At 37.7% G+C, this 12,102-nt stretch overlaps 1 protein-coding gene across 1 annotated transcript in view; it reads right to left on the minus strand.

Annotated features, from left to right (window-relative positions):
• ANAPC1 (anaphase promoting complex subunit 1) overlaps positions 1 to 12,102 on the minus strand; it is a 55,572-nt gene that overhangs the window by 19,968 nt on the left and 23,502 nt on the right. Inside the window, exons 25-31 of the mRNA XM_029285040.1 lie at positions 11,164 to 11,390; positions 8,406 to 8,524; positions 6,864 to 7,135; positions 5,558 to 5,792; positions 4,574 to 4,665; positions 4,260 to 4,394; positions 1,233 to 1,315 (exon numbers count right to left, since the gene is read on the minus strand). Coding sequence (XP_029140873.1) covers positions 1,233 to 1,315; positions 4,260 to 4,394; positions 4,574 to 4,665; positions 5,558 to 5,792; positions 6,864 to 7,135; positions 8,406 to 8,524; positions 11,164 to 11,390 — 1,163 coding nt within the window. The remainder of the gene's footprint in view (positions 1 to 1,232; positions 1,316 to 4,259; positions 4,395 to 4,573; positions 4,666 to 5,557; positions 5,793 to 6,863; positions 7,136 to 8,405; positions 8,525 to 11,163; positions 11,391 to 12,102) is intronic.

The raw sequence follows: 12,102 nt of genomic DNA on the forward strand, positions 1-12,102 counted from the left end.
AAAGGAAAGAGAGAAAGAAAGAAAGCGAGGGGGAGAGGAAAGAGAAAAAGAGGAAAGAAAAAAGATTGAGAAAAGAGAGAGAGGAAAGAAAGAGGAAAGAGAAGAGAAAGAGGAAAGAGAAATAAAGGAAAGAGAGGAAAGAGAAAGGAAGGAAAGAGGAAAGAGAAGAAAAGAGGAAAGAAAGGAGAAAGAGAGGAAAAGGAAAGAGAAAGAGAGAAAGAGGAAAGAGAAAGAGAGAGAGGAAAGAGAAAGGGGGAGAGGAAAGAGAAAGAGAGAGAGGGGAGAGGAAAGGGAAAGGAAAGAGAGAGAGAGAGAAAGAGGAGAGAGAGGGAGAGGAAAGAGGCATAAAATAATTCATTTGCATTTAATTGTAATGGTTCAAAGAATGTTCGGAAAAATGTTCGGCCCTCCAGCACGTTCACTTCATCCAATCTGGCCCTCTTTGAAAAAAGTTTGGACACCCCTGCTATACAGTATATATTTTTCTTTAATCTCCCAGATCCACTGCCCAGCTGCTACAGTCCTTGTACATTAAGAAAGATATAATGGGGTCAGTACTTCTTGCTCAGTCTGAATTGCAAGTATTTCTTATATTTACTGAATGCCAAAGCCTTTAACATATCCCACAGAGAACACTCTGAAGGTGGAACTACCCTTAAGCATTAAGCATTCATACCTTAAATTACCACTTTAATGAAAACAGTAACAGTGGTTCAAAATGCTATTTTGATACTAGTATATAATAAACAGTGCAAATGCTGTATAAAGGAAGGTTTTAGGCAAATTCTGTACTGCACTCTTTCACCATCTACAGCACAGGTGTCAAATTTGACGTATCGCAATGTTTTTTGCCTTTGTGGAGCTGGGATGGGCATGGCCTGCGTGTGACGAATCCGGACCGCGGGCTGCCCATTTGACACTCCTGATCTACAGCTTCCACCCAATTCCAGGAAAAAAGATTGCTACTTTAAAAAGTTCCAGACAGGTGCTTGAGCAATAGCATGCTCTGAAGCAGAGCTGTGAAAATGAATCTAACCAATGCAGTTACCATTCAGATTTAAAGCTAACTAGGGTAAGAACAGATAGTCTACTTGGGAAGAGTAACATGAATGTTTTTCTCCTAAGACACAAAAGTTTGTACTATTGTAGCTTACTGTGGTCTAAACAAGAGACTAGATTGATCATCTGACTGTGCCTTATATTGTATTTAACCAGATCTCCTAGCCTCGTACCTGTTGTTGGTCTTGAGATAGATCATGGCTAATGCCAAAGTTGCACCTGGGCAAGTTACATCCACATTTATAGTATCTCCTTCCTGTCAATAAAACATACATTCAGTTTAAATCCTATAGTGATGGATACTGCAGACATCTATGGATGAGAGATACTTTCATTTAGTTTGCTATGAACTAATTTACACTTCCTCGTTCAATATGGGAACCATATTTACTTTTCCTTTTTTTTGTAATATTTTATTGATTTTCTAATTTTACATTTACGTATTTAAAAAGCAACGTGGGTTAATCGATAATTCAATAACATACAAAAATCTTTAGTACAAATCTCAAGCTACCACATCAAATATTTCCTCTCTTTTTCCCTTAATATCTACTGTCTCATATTTGAACTAATACAGTTCTTATTATAACAATTAAGTAATAAATTTTTAGCTTATACATATCCTAGTTGCTTTAATATTCAATCTTTATAGACAATCAATGTCCTGTTGTTAGTTTTTCCCAATTTTTAGTTTCCCATCAATATTTAAATTTAACATTTGATATCTATAATTTCCAAGTTTTAGGTAACCAAAGTTTCGAAATAGTGTTAAGTATTGTTTCAGATTATAAGTTCTATGTGTAGAATAGATATACTCATATAAGATAAAGGGTGGTAGAATATAGTAGATTAATTATTGTGTCATATTGTAGGAATAAAAGTTGATTAAAGGTTTACAGAATTTAAATTACTGGTTTTAAAGGGAATAAAGTTGTAGTTTATAAAAGAGAGAAAAACGCTTAATATCTACTTTCTTATTATATCAACTAAGTAAAAACATGTTTATTACATTTATCAATAAATGTTTAGCTTATACATATATTAATTACTTTTACATTCTATCTTTATAGACAATCAATACCCTATTTATTTGTTTTCCCCAATTTTTAATTTCCCATCAATATTCAAATTTAACTTTTAATATTTATACTTCCAAGTTTTAACTGACCAAAATTTTCTTTATCTCAATTCATAACAAAATCTAGTATTCAAAATACATATCTTGTCTATTTGAGTATATTCTATTTTAATTAGTAATATAAAATCCTCTCTAATAAATCAAAACCCCAGTTTTCTTCAGCCTTATTCTGGTTTTCTTCCTTTGCCAGCTCGCCTTCCATGTCAGTGCTTTTAAGTCATCAAATAGATCTCCCTCTGTTGTTATATATATTATTTGAAATAAAAGAGACCATCCAGTCGCCATTTTTTGGGAAGGGCTAGCGAATGGTCTCTCTATTATTCCAGATCCCCATAGTTGTCCTGATATGTTTGTCTTCCCTTCGGTCTGTTCTTCTTCTTCCTCCTCAAGTTTCTTCTGGTTTATATAGAAAGTCTTTTCCATTTTCAGCATTGTCAGTCCCTTTTCTGGATTTTCCATTGACTGTATTTGTTGGTCAATTGTATCCTCTATCATAGTATTTAATTGTTCCACTTCTTCTGTTATCTTCTGCATAGTTGATTCTTTAATTGTAGTCAAAATTTGGGTTCGTATATCTAGGTTGACATCTTGTTCTTTACTGTAGCATCTTATTTCATCACAAGCTGAAAGAATGGTTTCATGTATTGCTTTGAACATAAAGAGAATCTGTTCCTGGTCTTCATCCATATTCTCTTAATGGTGTGTTAAATTCAGAGCTTTAAAGTCAGAGAATGAAAATAATTTTATAACTGAGTATAGAACACAATTGAGCTTCTCACAGCTGATATTTGTCAAGGTTGAAAAAGTCTTATCTGTAGTCTGGGCTTCCAGCCAAGTCTCCTTTAGACAATAACAAGTTGTAATATCAAACTTGGCCACAAGATATCACCAATGCCGTTTAAGGATGTTTAAGTCCAAAATTTTTATTATCCTTTTCCAATTTTATTTCTTTTTTGTAAATAAAAACCAAAGTCTTTTGGTCCCCAAATTTTAGAAGCATATAAATCCAGTTAGATTAAGGTTATTCTTTCAGTGTTTTAACTCTCCTGGATAGTCAGTTGCCATTATTTTTAGAGGGTGGATAGAAGTTCCCTTCTCTCTCTCCTCACAGGGAAGAAGATACATTGGGCAGCTTTTACAGGAAAAGAAAATACTTAGGATTGAAGAGAGGTTCAGATCTCACCCAGTCTCATCTGCACTGCTTTAGAAGTGCCTGGTGGTAAGTTTGACTTTGGCTGTCTGCAGCCTAGTGACGAGCCATATTTCTATGGCTGGTCTTTCCTCTGCCAGTTTGGAGGGCTGCCCCAGATCGAGCAGAAGGGCTACCGCCCTTTTGCAATCAAGCGGGGATCCCCTCCTTGCTTGGCGCCCCTACAGGGCGACTCTCGACCCTTTCAAGGGTCCCCCAGTGGAGCGAAACCGAACACGGAAGATGGAGCTTGCCTTCCAGCGGCGGCGGCAGCCACAATGGCAAACTGGAAGTCCAGATTCTTTACTTTTCCATGAAGTCTATGAAGCAGTTCTCAAGTCGAAACCATATATTGTAATTAGAAAGGTGTTTGCAAAAAATGTGTGTGATGAAATACTGCATTGAAAATTAAACTTGCAACATGTTTATAAGATTACAGTAACAGAATCATGCAATTTTATATGTGTCTCCCCACTCTATGCTTTTATCCTAAACAGAACTAGGGAAAAAGAGACATTTTCTCAAACTTTACTCCTGCTTTGGACTCATATTTCTCTTATCTGGTCATTGCTGTGTTTGCAGTTCTTCCTTTTTCTTGAGATTATTCTCACAGCCAATTATAGGTAGAATGTAACAAGGCTTAAAAGGCATGGAAGATACCTAAGAAAGTTCCATATTAAATAAAACACATCTCAGCTTTACAAGTGGTTATGTGGATGGCATGTGCAAATAAGTAAAAGCTCTAACTAAAAAAAAAAGGTGAATGGGACAAACAGCAGAAGTGCACAAAAAAATTCCAGGCGATTTAGATATTACTTAGGTAAATAGACTGATTCTCTGTAAAGTATAATATTGGAAAACTAAAAACATTACCTTAATTTGATAACTTGGAGATTTGTGTTTCTCACGGTGCATTCCAGCTTGAAAACGCCGATGGCCACCAACCATATATTGATAGAGCTGCTCAGGCACATTCAGGTCTGACATGCCTATCAAATTGCTGCCATGCTAAGGAAGAAATCAACAAAGTTAAGCATTTTATTTACTTTCTGTATGCGAAGAAAATGTGACCCAATTCAATTCATATATTTGCAGAGAAACTGAAATATGCAACTTGTTCAGCAAATTGACCTTTGCAGGTTTCTGAAGGAAATTACTGCAACAATTTGGAAAAAAAGCACACTTACCCCAAGACAAACCATGCCCAAAGCTAAGCCAGCGGCCAGTGAATAGGACTCTCTATCAGTGCAATATTCCATTTCAGGACCTGGGGGACGCCCTGAATAAGTATATGCATAAATCCAACTATTAACCAACTTTTAAAATGAGCAAGCTAACTTTCTATTTTTATTCAATATATCTGAACTATTTTCACCACTAAAAAACTTAGACAAAACTTCACATGTTCAGTCCATTTTTCACATTTCAACTCATTTTATAAGATAACTGAAACTATCCAACATCTCTTTCAAAATCCTGGTAAAATGGGAAACCTTGTATTTTTTATGCAAAGTACTTTGCACCAAATTAAGAACAAGAAACAGTGATTACAAATAAATTAAGAACAAGTACGGAAAACTACTAAGCACTAATGAAGAGGAAAGAAAATAATGGAAATGGAGGAAGCAGCTAGGATGGAGCAAGGGACTTACATTTGGTATATAGCAGAAGGTGCACTTTTGTTGCCGTGGCACCCAACGTTTGGAACATCCCCCCCCCCCGTGAAATTAAGTTATCTCCATTCCTTTTGATATTCCAGAAGCTCCTCAAGAGCTAATTATTTCAGCAGGCCTTGGGGTCCCAGACAGTCTGCGATACGTTTGGCTCCACTAAGGAGGTGGATAATATATTCATTCTTTCACTGCCTGAGGTTTGTATACTTTTAATTAACTTCTATTTTTAAGGTTGACTTTTAATACTTTTCATGCTTGTTTTTATGTATGTTTTTTATTAGATCATTGCACACCATTCAGAGTACTTCTCATGAGATGGGCATCTACATATATTTGATTGATAAGATTGATAAATAAGTTAAGCATTCACCTCAGCCACTTTAACAGTTTCCCTTGTCTTAGTGTGATACATTTTGTCAAACAACAGCACATAAATAATCCAAATTATGGTTGCTTTGTGTAGAATACAGATATAATCCCAACCAGCTTCCTCCTTACCTATTTCTGACAAGAGAACTTCAGCAGTGTGCCTATGAGCTGTCCCTTGGTACACCAAGCCTATTCCTATCACAGCCGCCACTTGCACATTATGAGGAACATCCAGTTCGGTGGAAGTTGGAGGCAAAAGAGCCGGTATGTGGATACTAAGCAGCCGGGTGATAGACATATCCATTGTGCCCAACTTGGCAGCAGAAACGCCTAGCAATAACCCAATGCTCATCATCTCATGACCCTGCCATTAGGGGAAAAACATCTTGATTAGAAGCATGAATGAATCCAAGGCAATACAGGCAGTCCTCGTTTAGCTTCTGCCTCGTTTTACTGATCATTCACAGTTACGCTGGTGAAATAAAAGTAACTTTACAAGCAATTATTGCATTTATAACCTTTGCAAGTCAGTAAAGCAAAGCTGAAGGAAGATCATTTAAGGATATAGTCATGGTTTTACTCAGTGACTGCTTTGCTTAACAACTAACTTCCCAGTCCCAATTGCGGTTGCTAAATGAGGTCTGCCTGCACACAAAAGCACACATACTTTAGTATCATATGCTCAAAATTAAAACTCACTGCAAAATAATTGTTACTGACTTTTACATTTTATATTTTACTTTGGGAGCAACTCTCTGTCTCATAGGAAACATGTCCATGTAAGATGAAACATTCTCTACCTTTCCATTTAAAGAATTGTAGTTTTTTTTTGCTGGAGAAATTTCTGATGGGGAAAGACCCCAATGGAAAGGAAGGGAGCCACAAAAATCAGACACCATATCTTGCTTGAAGAGAAGTACTTTTACAAGCCACCAAATGAAACAACCCAAGAGCTTATTTTAGCGGTTAGTGACGTGGTTCTTAAACTGCACTGCAATTTATATTAATAATTATATATTAATAGTAGTTCACTATGACATCCGAACATCAGTCATAAATATAAAAACTTCTGTCAAAATTGGAGCACAGAAGATTCTGTAAAAATTCATAAAAGGGTTAATATTCAGTATATTTCTAAAGTTTGCATTAGGAACCATCAATATGAGACCGTCAATACAAGAAAACTGCCCACAGAACAGATTCTGCATTACAACTAATAATGTAATTAAAACTGTACGACTAATACAAGTTCAGTGCCAATCACTACAGTGAATTAAATGGTTAGGAAATTCACTGCTCAACTAATCAGTGGCACTGTTCAGTTTGTGAAGTGGCTTTTAGTGCGATAATCCTATCTACCTCAATATAAAGAAAGTAACATATATTGGCCCAAAGAAAACATTGTCTACCTCTTACTTTTGAATTATGGCCTCACCTTTGTTAAGTAGTCATGGATATTGAGTGTTGCAAGCTTTGTGAGATGGCCATTCAAACCCAGAGCCATGAGAAAGCCCGCATATTCATTGGCAAGTTCAGCGTTTTTGGGTTTGTTGTAGACAATCCATGCAGAGTCTATTTGGGAAGCTGGAGCTATCTTCAACCCAGCAGCCACACCATTGTGAAAGTTTGCCCAGCAAGCCATATTAGGAGGCACATCTATGTTCCCACTGTTGAGATCCACTGTGGTATTCCTAGGGGGAGCCCGGCCTATATAGGATGAAATTTAAAAATAAATAAGTAAATGAAGTGTAAAACAACGAAAAAGACAAATTTTGTTATTCTCTTTTTTTTAGTGCATTAGGCTTTCAAAACACTGACAGCAGCACTTTACAAATTACTTTGAGCAATTCTGTTGAACCTAAGGAGCTTCGGTGCTTCAAAACATGCACTACAAAACGAAGAAAATAATCCAAAGATTATTTAATACAAAGGGAAAATAAAAAGGGAAATCACTTGGGACCGTTTGAAAAAGGAGTATTACAAGTGGAAGATAGGAGAATGAAGGAATTATTCAGAGAATTAACTCTGAATAATAGAACAAGTTTGGATACAGTTTCTTCTCCCCATCCTACACATGCACAGTTCAGGAAGAGGCAGCCATAATGAGTACATCCTCCATGCATCACAAGATACAGTATGGATATACATGGGTGTACCTCCTAATTCTATAGGATATGAAACACATGTCAGGTTCCAAAAGCAAGTAAACTGTACATAAACAAAATTGTTTTAGCAATTGATGTGGAGATTGCTGTAGCTGTCTTGGCTGGCTCTCCCTCACAGTGCATTCATCAGTTTAACATCTAAAGATCCTGGTTCCTAAATGCCCCTTTCCACAAATGTACTGAAGGCCTGGGATGGACAAATGTGCCATAGCCAGTGGCTGCACTTAACATGGGGCTGGAGGTGGAGGCAGGCTGGCGCTGCAAAGTGTCAATGCTGCAAATACTGTATATTCTTGCTTTGACAATGTGCAGAACTGTCTGGTATATATATAGTTAAACCATCAACTGGGAAAGAGGGAGGAGCATAAGGATAGCCCGGGAGAAAGAAACTGGAAGTAAATCACATCTTCCAAGTTGATTGGAAGATGTGAACCATGACCCTACAATAAGGGAGTGAAAAATGCTTGGAATGTTATGCGTAACGGAAGAGAAGCAGACCTAAGCATTTCCACCATGCTGTACTGACGTATTGTAACCTTAATAAATGCTTTTAGGAGAAAATATGCCTGAAAGTCCTTTTAAGTGTTTCGTTAATCAGACACATGACACAAAGGAGATAAAGCTGAAATTTTGGATGTTCTTTAATAGGAAAATGCCTATTTTAGGGATCACACTACAATTTATCATCATTCCCCAGCTAGCATGGTAAAATACCATTGAAAGTATGATAAAAAAAACCCCATTTTAGCATAAATAATTTCACATCTTAACCCAAGTAGGCATCAAAGTATGCATCACTCTGTTGAATATACCTGTCAGGTTCAATTTGGGAATAGGCAACGGCTCCGTTGGAACTGGGTGATAAGAAAACAAAGTAAACATCCCCCTTCCCAAAGGGAGAGCCATAGTTCTTTGACACAATTGCAGAAGCCTATAACAGAAAAGAGGATGTAAGCAACAATATTGAAAACAAATGGAAACTTTTTAATGGCAAACTGGGATATTAATAAATATGGGGCAGGGGTGGAGTTGTGCTTTTAACATAGTGTTGACTCTTAGCAACTGCTTTGACAAATCACTGCAGTTTTCGTGGAAATGCATTTCAGAAGTAGTCATCGCCTGCTTCCTAGAAAGAGTAACTGGCCCAAGGTCACAGTTTCTATCCTGGTAACTTAATCGTTACACCAAACTGGCTCTCAATAAATATGTTACACAACTTATATATGGACCAAACTTCTTCCATTTAAAATGTATATTTTGTAAGCTGCTTTGGGCAAGTTGTTTTATGAATGGGGAAAGCAGCATACATATTTCTTTAAAAAATCAATAAATACGAATGAATAAAAAAAGCACAATACAACTGTAAAACAAGCAATAAAAATGTTTAACAGTCTAATAGGCTGCTTTACAATTGCATCAATCACTTAAGAGAAAGACTTTAAATCTAAGTGTTGCTGATGCATGAATATGCATGAAGATACTTCTCCCAGCTGCTCACAAAGGATTCTTAAGGGGACTCTTATGAGTTACATTCTCAGAGTTTCATTAATCAGATTTATTGAAAGGAATTTTGAAAATGGCTGTGTACCTAACCCCCCCCCCCTTTCCATTTATCAGTGAGTACATTAAGATGGTGCCTCTTAAAATAGGGAAGAAGTTGCACCTCCAGCTGTCATAAATGCAAGAAATGTATATGGTAAGGTTATATGAGCATCTCTGCAGTGAAAATATCCTAATATAAAGGAGCCACTCAGAATTCAATATAATATGGACTGTATAAATAAATAAATAAATAAATAAATAAATTCAGCGTTGGCGTTGCAACCGCCAAGTGACAAACGTACAAGGCTGAAGTGTACCGCATGTACTGTAGCAAATAAAACTGAAGACAAACCTCACCCTGAGTAAGGTGAAGATTGTCACACTGCAAATTCTCTCCTCTAATACTACCCAAAAGTCTGGCTCTAACAGAAGGAGTCCAAGGGTCTTCTCTGCATGATCAATGCTCTTGCCTCCGGGGAGGGAGGGTTGTCACATCATACCAGTAGCAGACAGTGGCTTCTCATGCTATCTTAGCAGCTCAATACAATTCCCTAAGATTCCTATAACAACCACCCTTCAAAATTTTTAAATATTGCTTAAATTGCTTCTCCATAACCATCTCCCCTCTCAAGTTTTAACTGGGCCATAAATACAGCAGGGTGAATCACCTCCTTTCTCTTCTCTCCTACATGAGCTGTGTAAAGCTACACTGATGAATTGGATGCCCACAAGATGTTCTGACTCCGTCAAACATAACCATAATCAAGTTATTGGTTTAATTCAAACTGTAACCGAGGTGCATCACTGCTAAGCATCATAAAAAAATAAACATATAGTCTGCAAATACTAATTTTCATGTTTCATTTTTACATTAAGACCTTGAATAACTCTGCTAAAAGCTCAGTGGCATCTTCATTGGTTACCTCTACATATTTGAAAATATTCCAAATTCTATTCATTGATACCAACTACTGCTGCTTTTAATAGTGACTACCACTGATTAATTATGGAAAAGACACTTATTTCAAAATCCCATTTTCAAAACCAATTTTTTAAAAAGTTTTTTTTACTTCGTCAAACATTTTAAAAACATCAAATGACAGCAGAACTAGTGGAGTTTTAATTTACTGTATTTAGCATAATGTTTATATTGTGCTCTGTTACATTATGCTAGATTCCCACAACATGCTAGACTAAAACATGTTAATTTGGGATTCACTGTGCTGTGTGAACACTGCTAGGGTCACTTCAGTGCATTTTTTAATCTTCAGACTTTAAAAGGTGTTGTGACCTCAAGTTCATCCATTTCCTTCCTTAGACAAACTTGGGCAGTGGTCGGCATGATCTAGTAGACCAAATCTCCCTGGGATAAAGATTTACCCCATGCACAGGCAGTATATCAACAAGGGGAGAAAAACCCATTTTCAGTCCTCCCAGGACTTTGGAAGCTATCTATTCCTTCTCCCTCTGCCTTCTGTCCCTCACATGCAATAGCCAGTAAGAGTGAACCAACTGAGGATGGGGCTATTGTGAGTAGTAGTGGAAGTGATTCAGCCACCATCCATCTCTTTGTTCCCATTTTCCAATTTTTTGCAAAGATATAAACCATAAAAAAACCAGAGAACCTGAGTTTCTAAGGGTAGCCCCATTATTCTGCTGTCATTGCATGTCACTGTTTCTGTTTTGGCAACAAGGAGACAATGTTAATTGCCAGTCAGTGACTGAGAGGATCAGATTGCTTGGTTTCCTTCTATTAATAGCAAATGCAAAACAGAGATCTATTTTTCTGCCAATCAGCGGACTCTGTTGTCTAACCAGCCAAGAGAAAGAGTGGGAAGAACTACTTAACAGTGCAAGGGCTGTAACTATCATAGTGGAGGCGCATATGCAGTGTCTTGGGACAGGATGGTAATTTACTCCAGCAAAAGTATACGAACCAGTACTTCCCAGTATAATGTTCTGTAATGCAACACAGTACAGTTCTTTGTACAAAGTATAGAAACTTTAAGAGGCAAAAAAAATAAATACCGGTTTTCTTTTTCTTCAATATATTCATGGTCACTGACTTCTGGCATCTGAACTACATTGACACGGACTGGATGGGCACTTTGTAGAAGCCTGCGCACCTCTTGCACTCTCAGGTCTTCACTCCATATCAGTGCCATCACTTCCTGGTTCATATCGTTCATCCCATCATCGTCCTCCTCTGACTCCACTGTGGCAGGCATATCAGATGACAACATTTGTGGGTCAGACTGTGGAAAAGAAAGATAGTGTCATCCCCACTAGATGGACCTGACCTAGAAATCAATTCTAAAAGAAAGCTACATCTGCTTTAACTGAGAGGAGCTATTACAACAGAAACTTGCAAATCTAACCATGATGTATCTCTTCCTCATTCTCATAGTTCAGTGGTGGCGAACCTATGGCACGGGTGCCAGAGGTGGCACGCAGAGCCCTCTCTGTGGGCACGCGCGCCGTCGCCCCAGTCCTAGGCCTTCAGCTGGGTTTTATAAAACCTTTTTGCTTTAGGCCTCCGCTGCCATGTGCAAAAAAAAAAAAAAGGTTCAATCAATCAATTTCAACTTCTCGCGGGAATTTTTTTTTTTTGCAAAGTTGAAACTGATTGATTGAACTTTTTAGTCCCACCCAGTCTGCTGTTACCACCGCAGCCACGCCCAGCCAATGGGCCACGCCCAGCCAATGGGCCACACCCACCCGGCACCCGACGATGCATAAGTGGGTTTGGGGTTGCAGTTTGGGCACTTGGTTTCTAAAAGGTTCGCCATCACTGTTATAGTTCAATGAATTAGGGAGGCATGTATTAGTTGCTTCCTAACATTATCTGGTTGTTCTGGACTTAAAAATTGCTACAGCCCCTTTTGCCTACCCCTGGCCTAGGCAATAGCTCCTGCATTGCCCATCAAGGTCATCTTACTTTCTACAGATATGCACTTTGACTCAGCT

The sequence above is a fragment of the Protobothrops mucrosquamatus genome, unplaced genomic scaffold, assembly GCF_001527695.2.
Source record: "Protobothrops mucrosquamatus isolate PMUCROS unplaced genomic scaffold, P.Mucros_1.0 scaffold_158, whole genome shotgun sequence".
In the NCBI taxonomy this organism is placed as follows: domain Eukaryota; kingdom Metazoa; phylum Chordata; class Lepidosauria; order Squamata; family Viperidae; genus Protobothrops; species Protobothrops mucrosquamatus.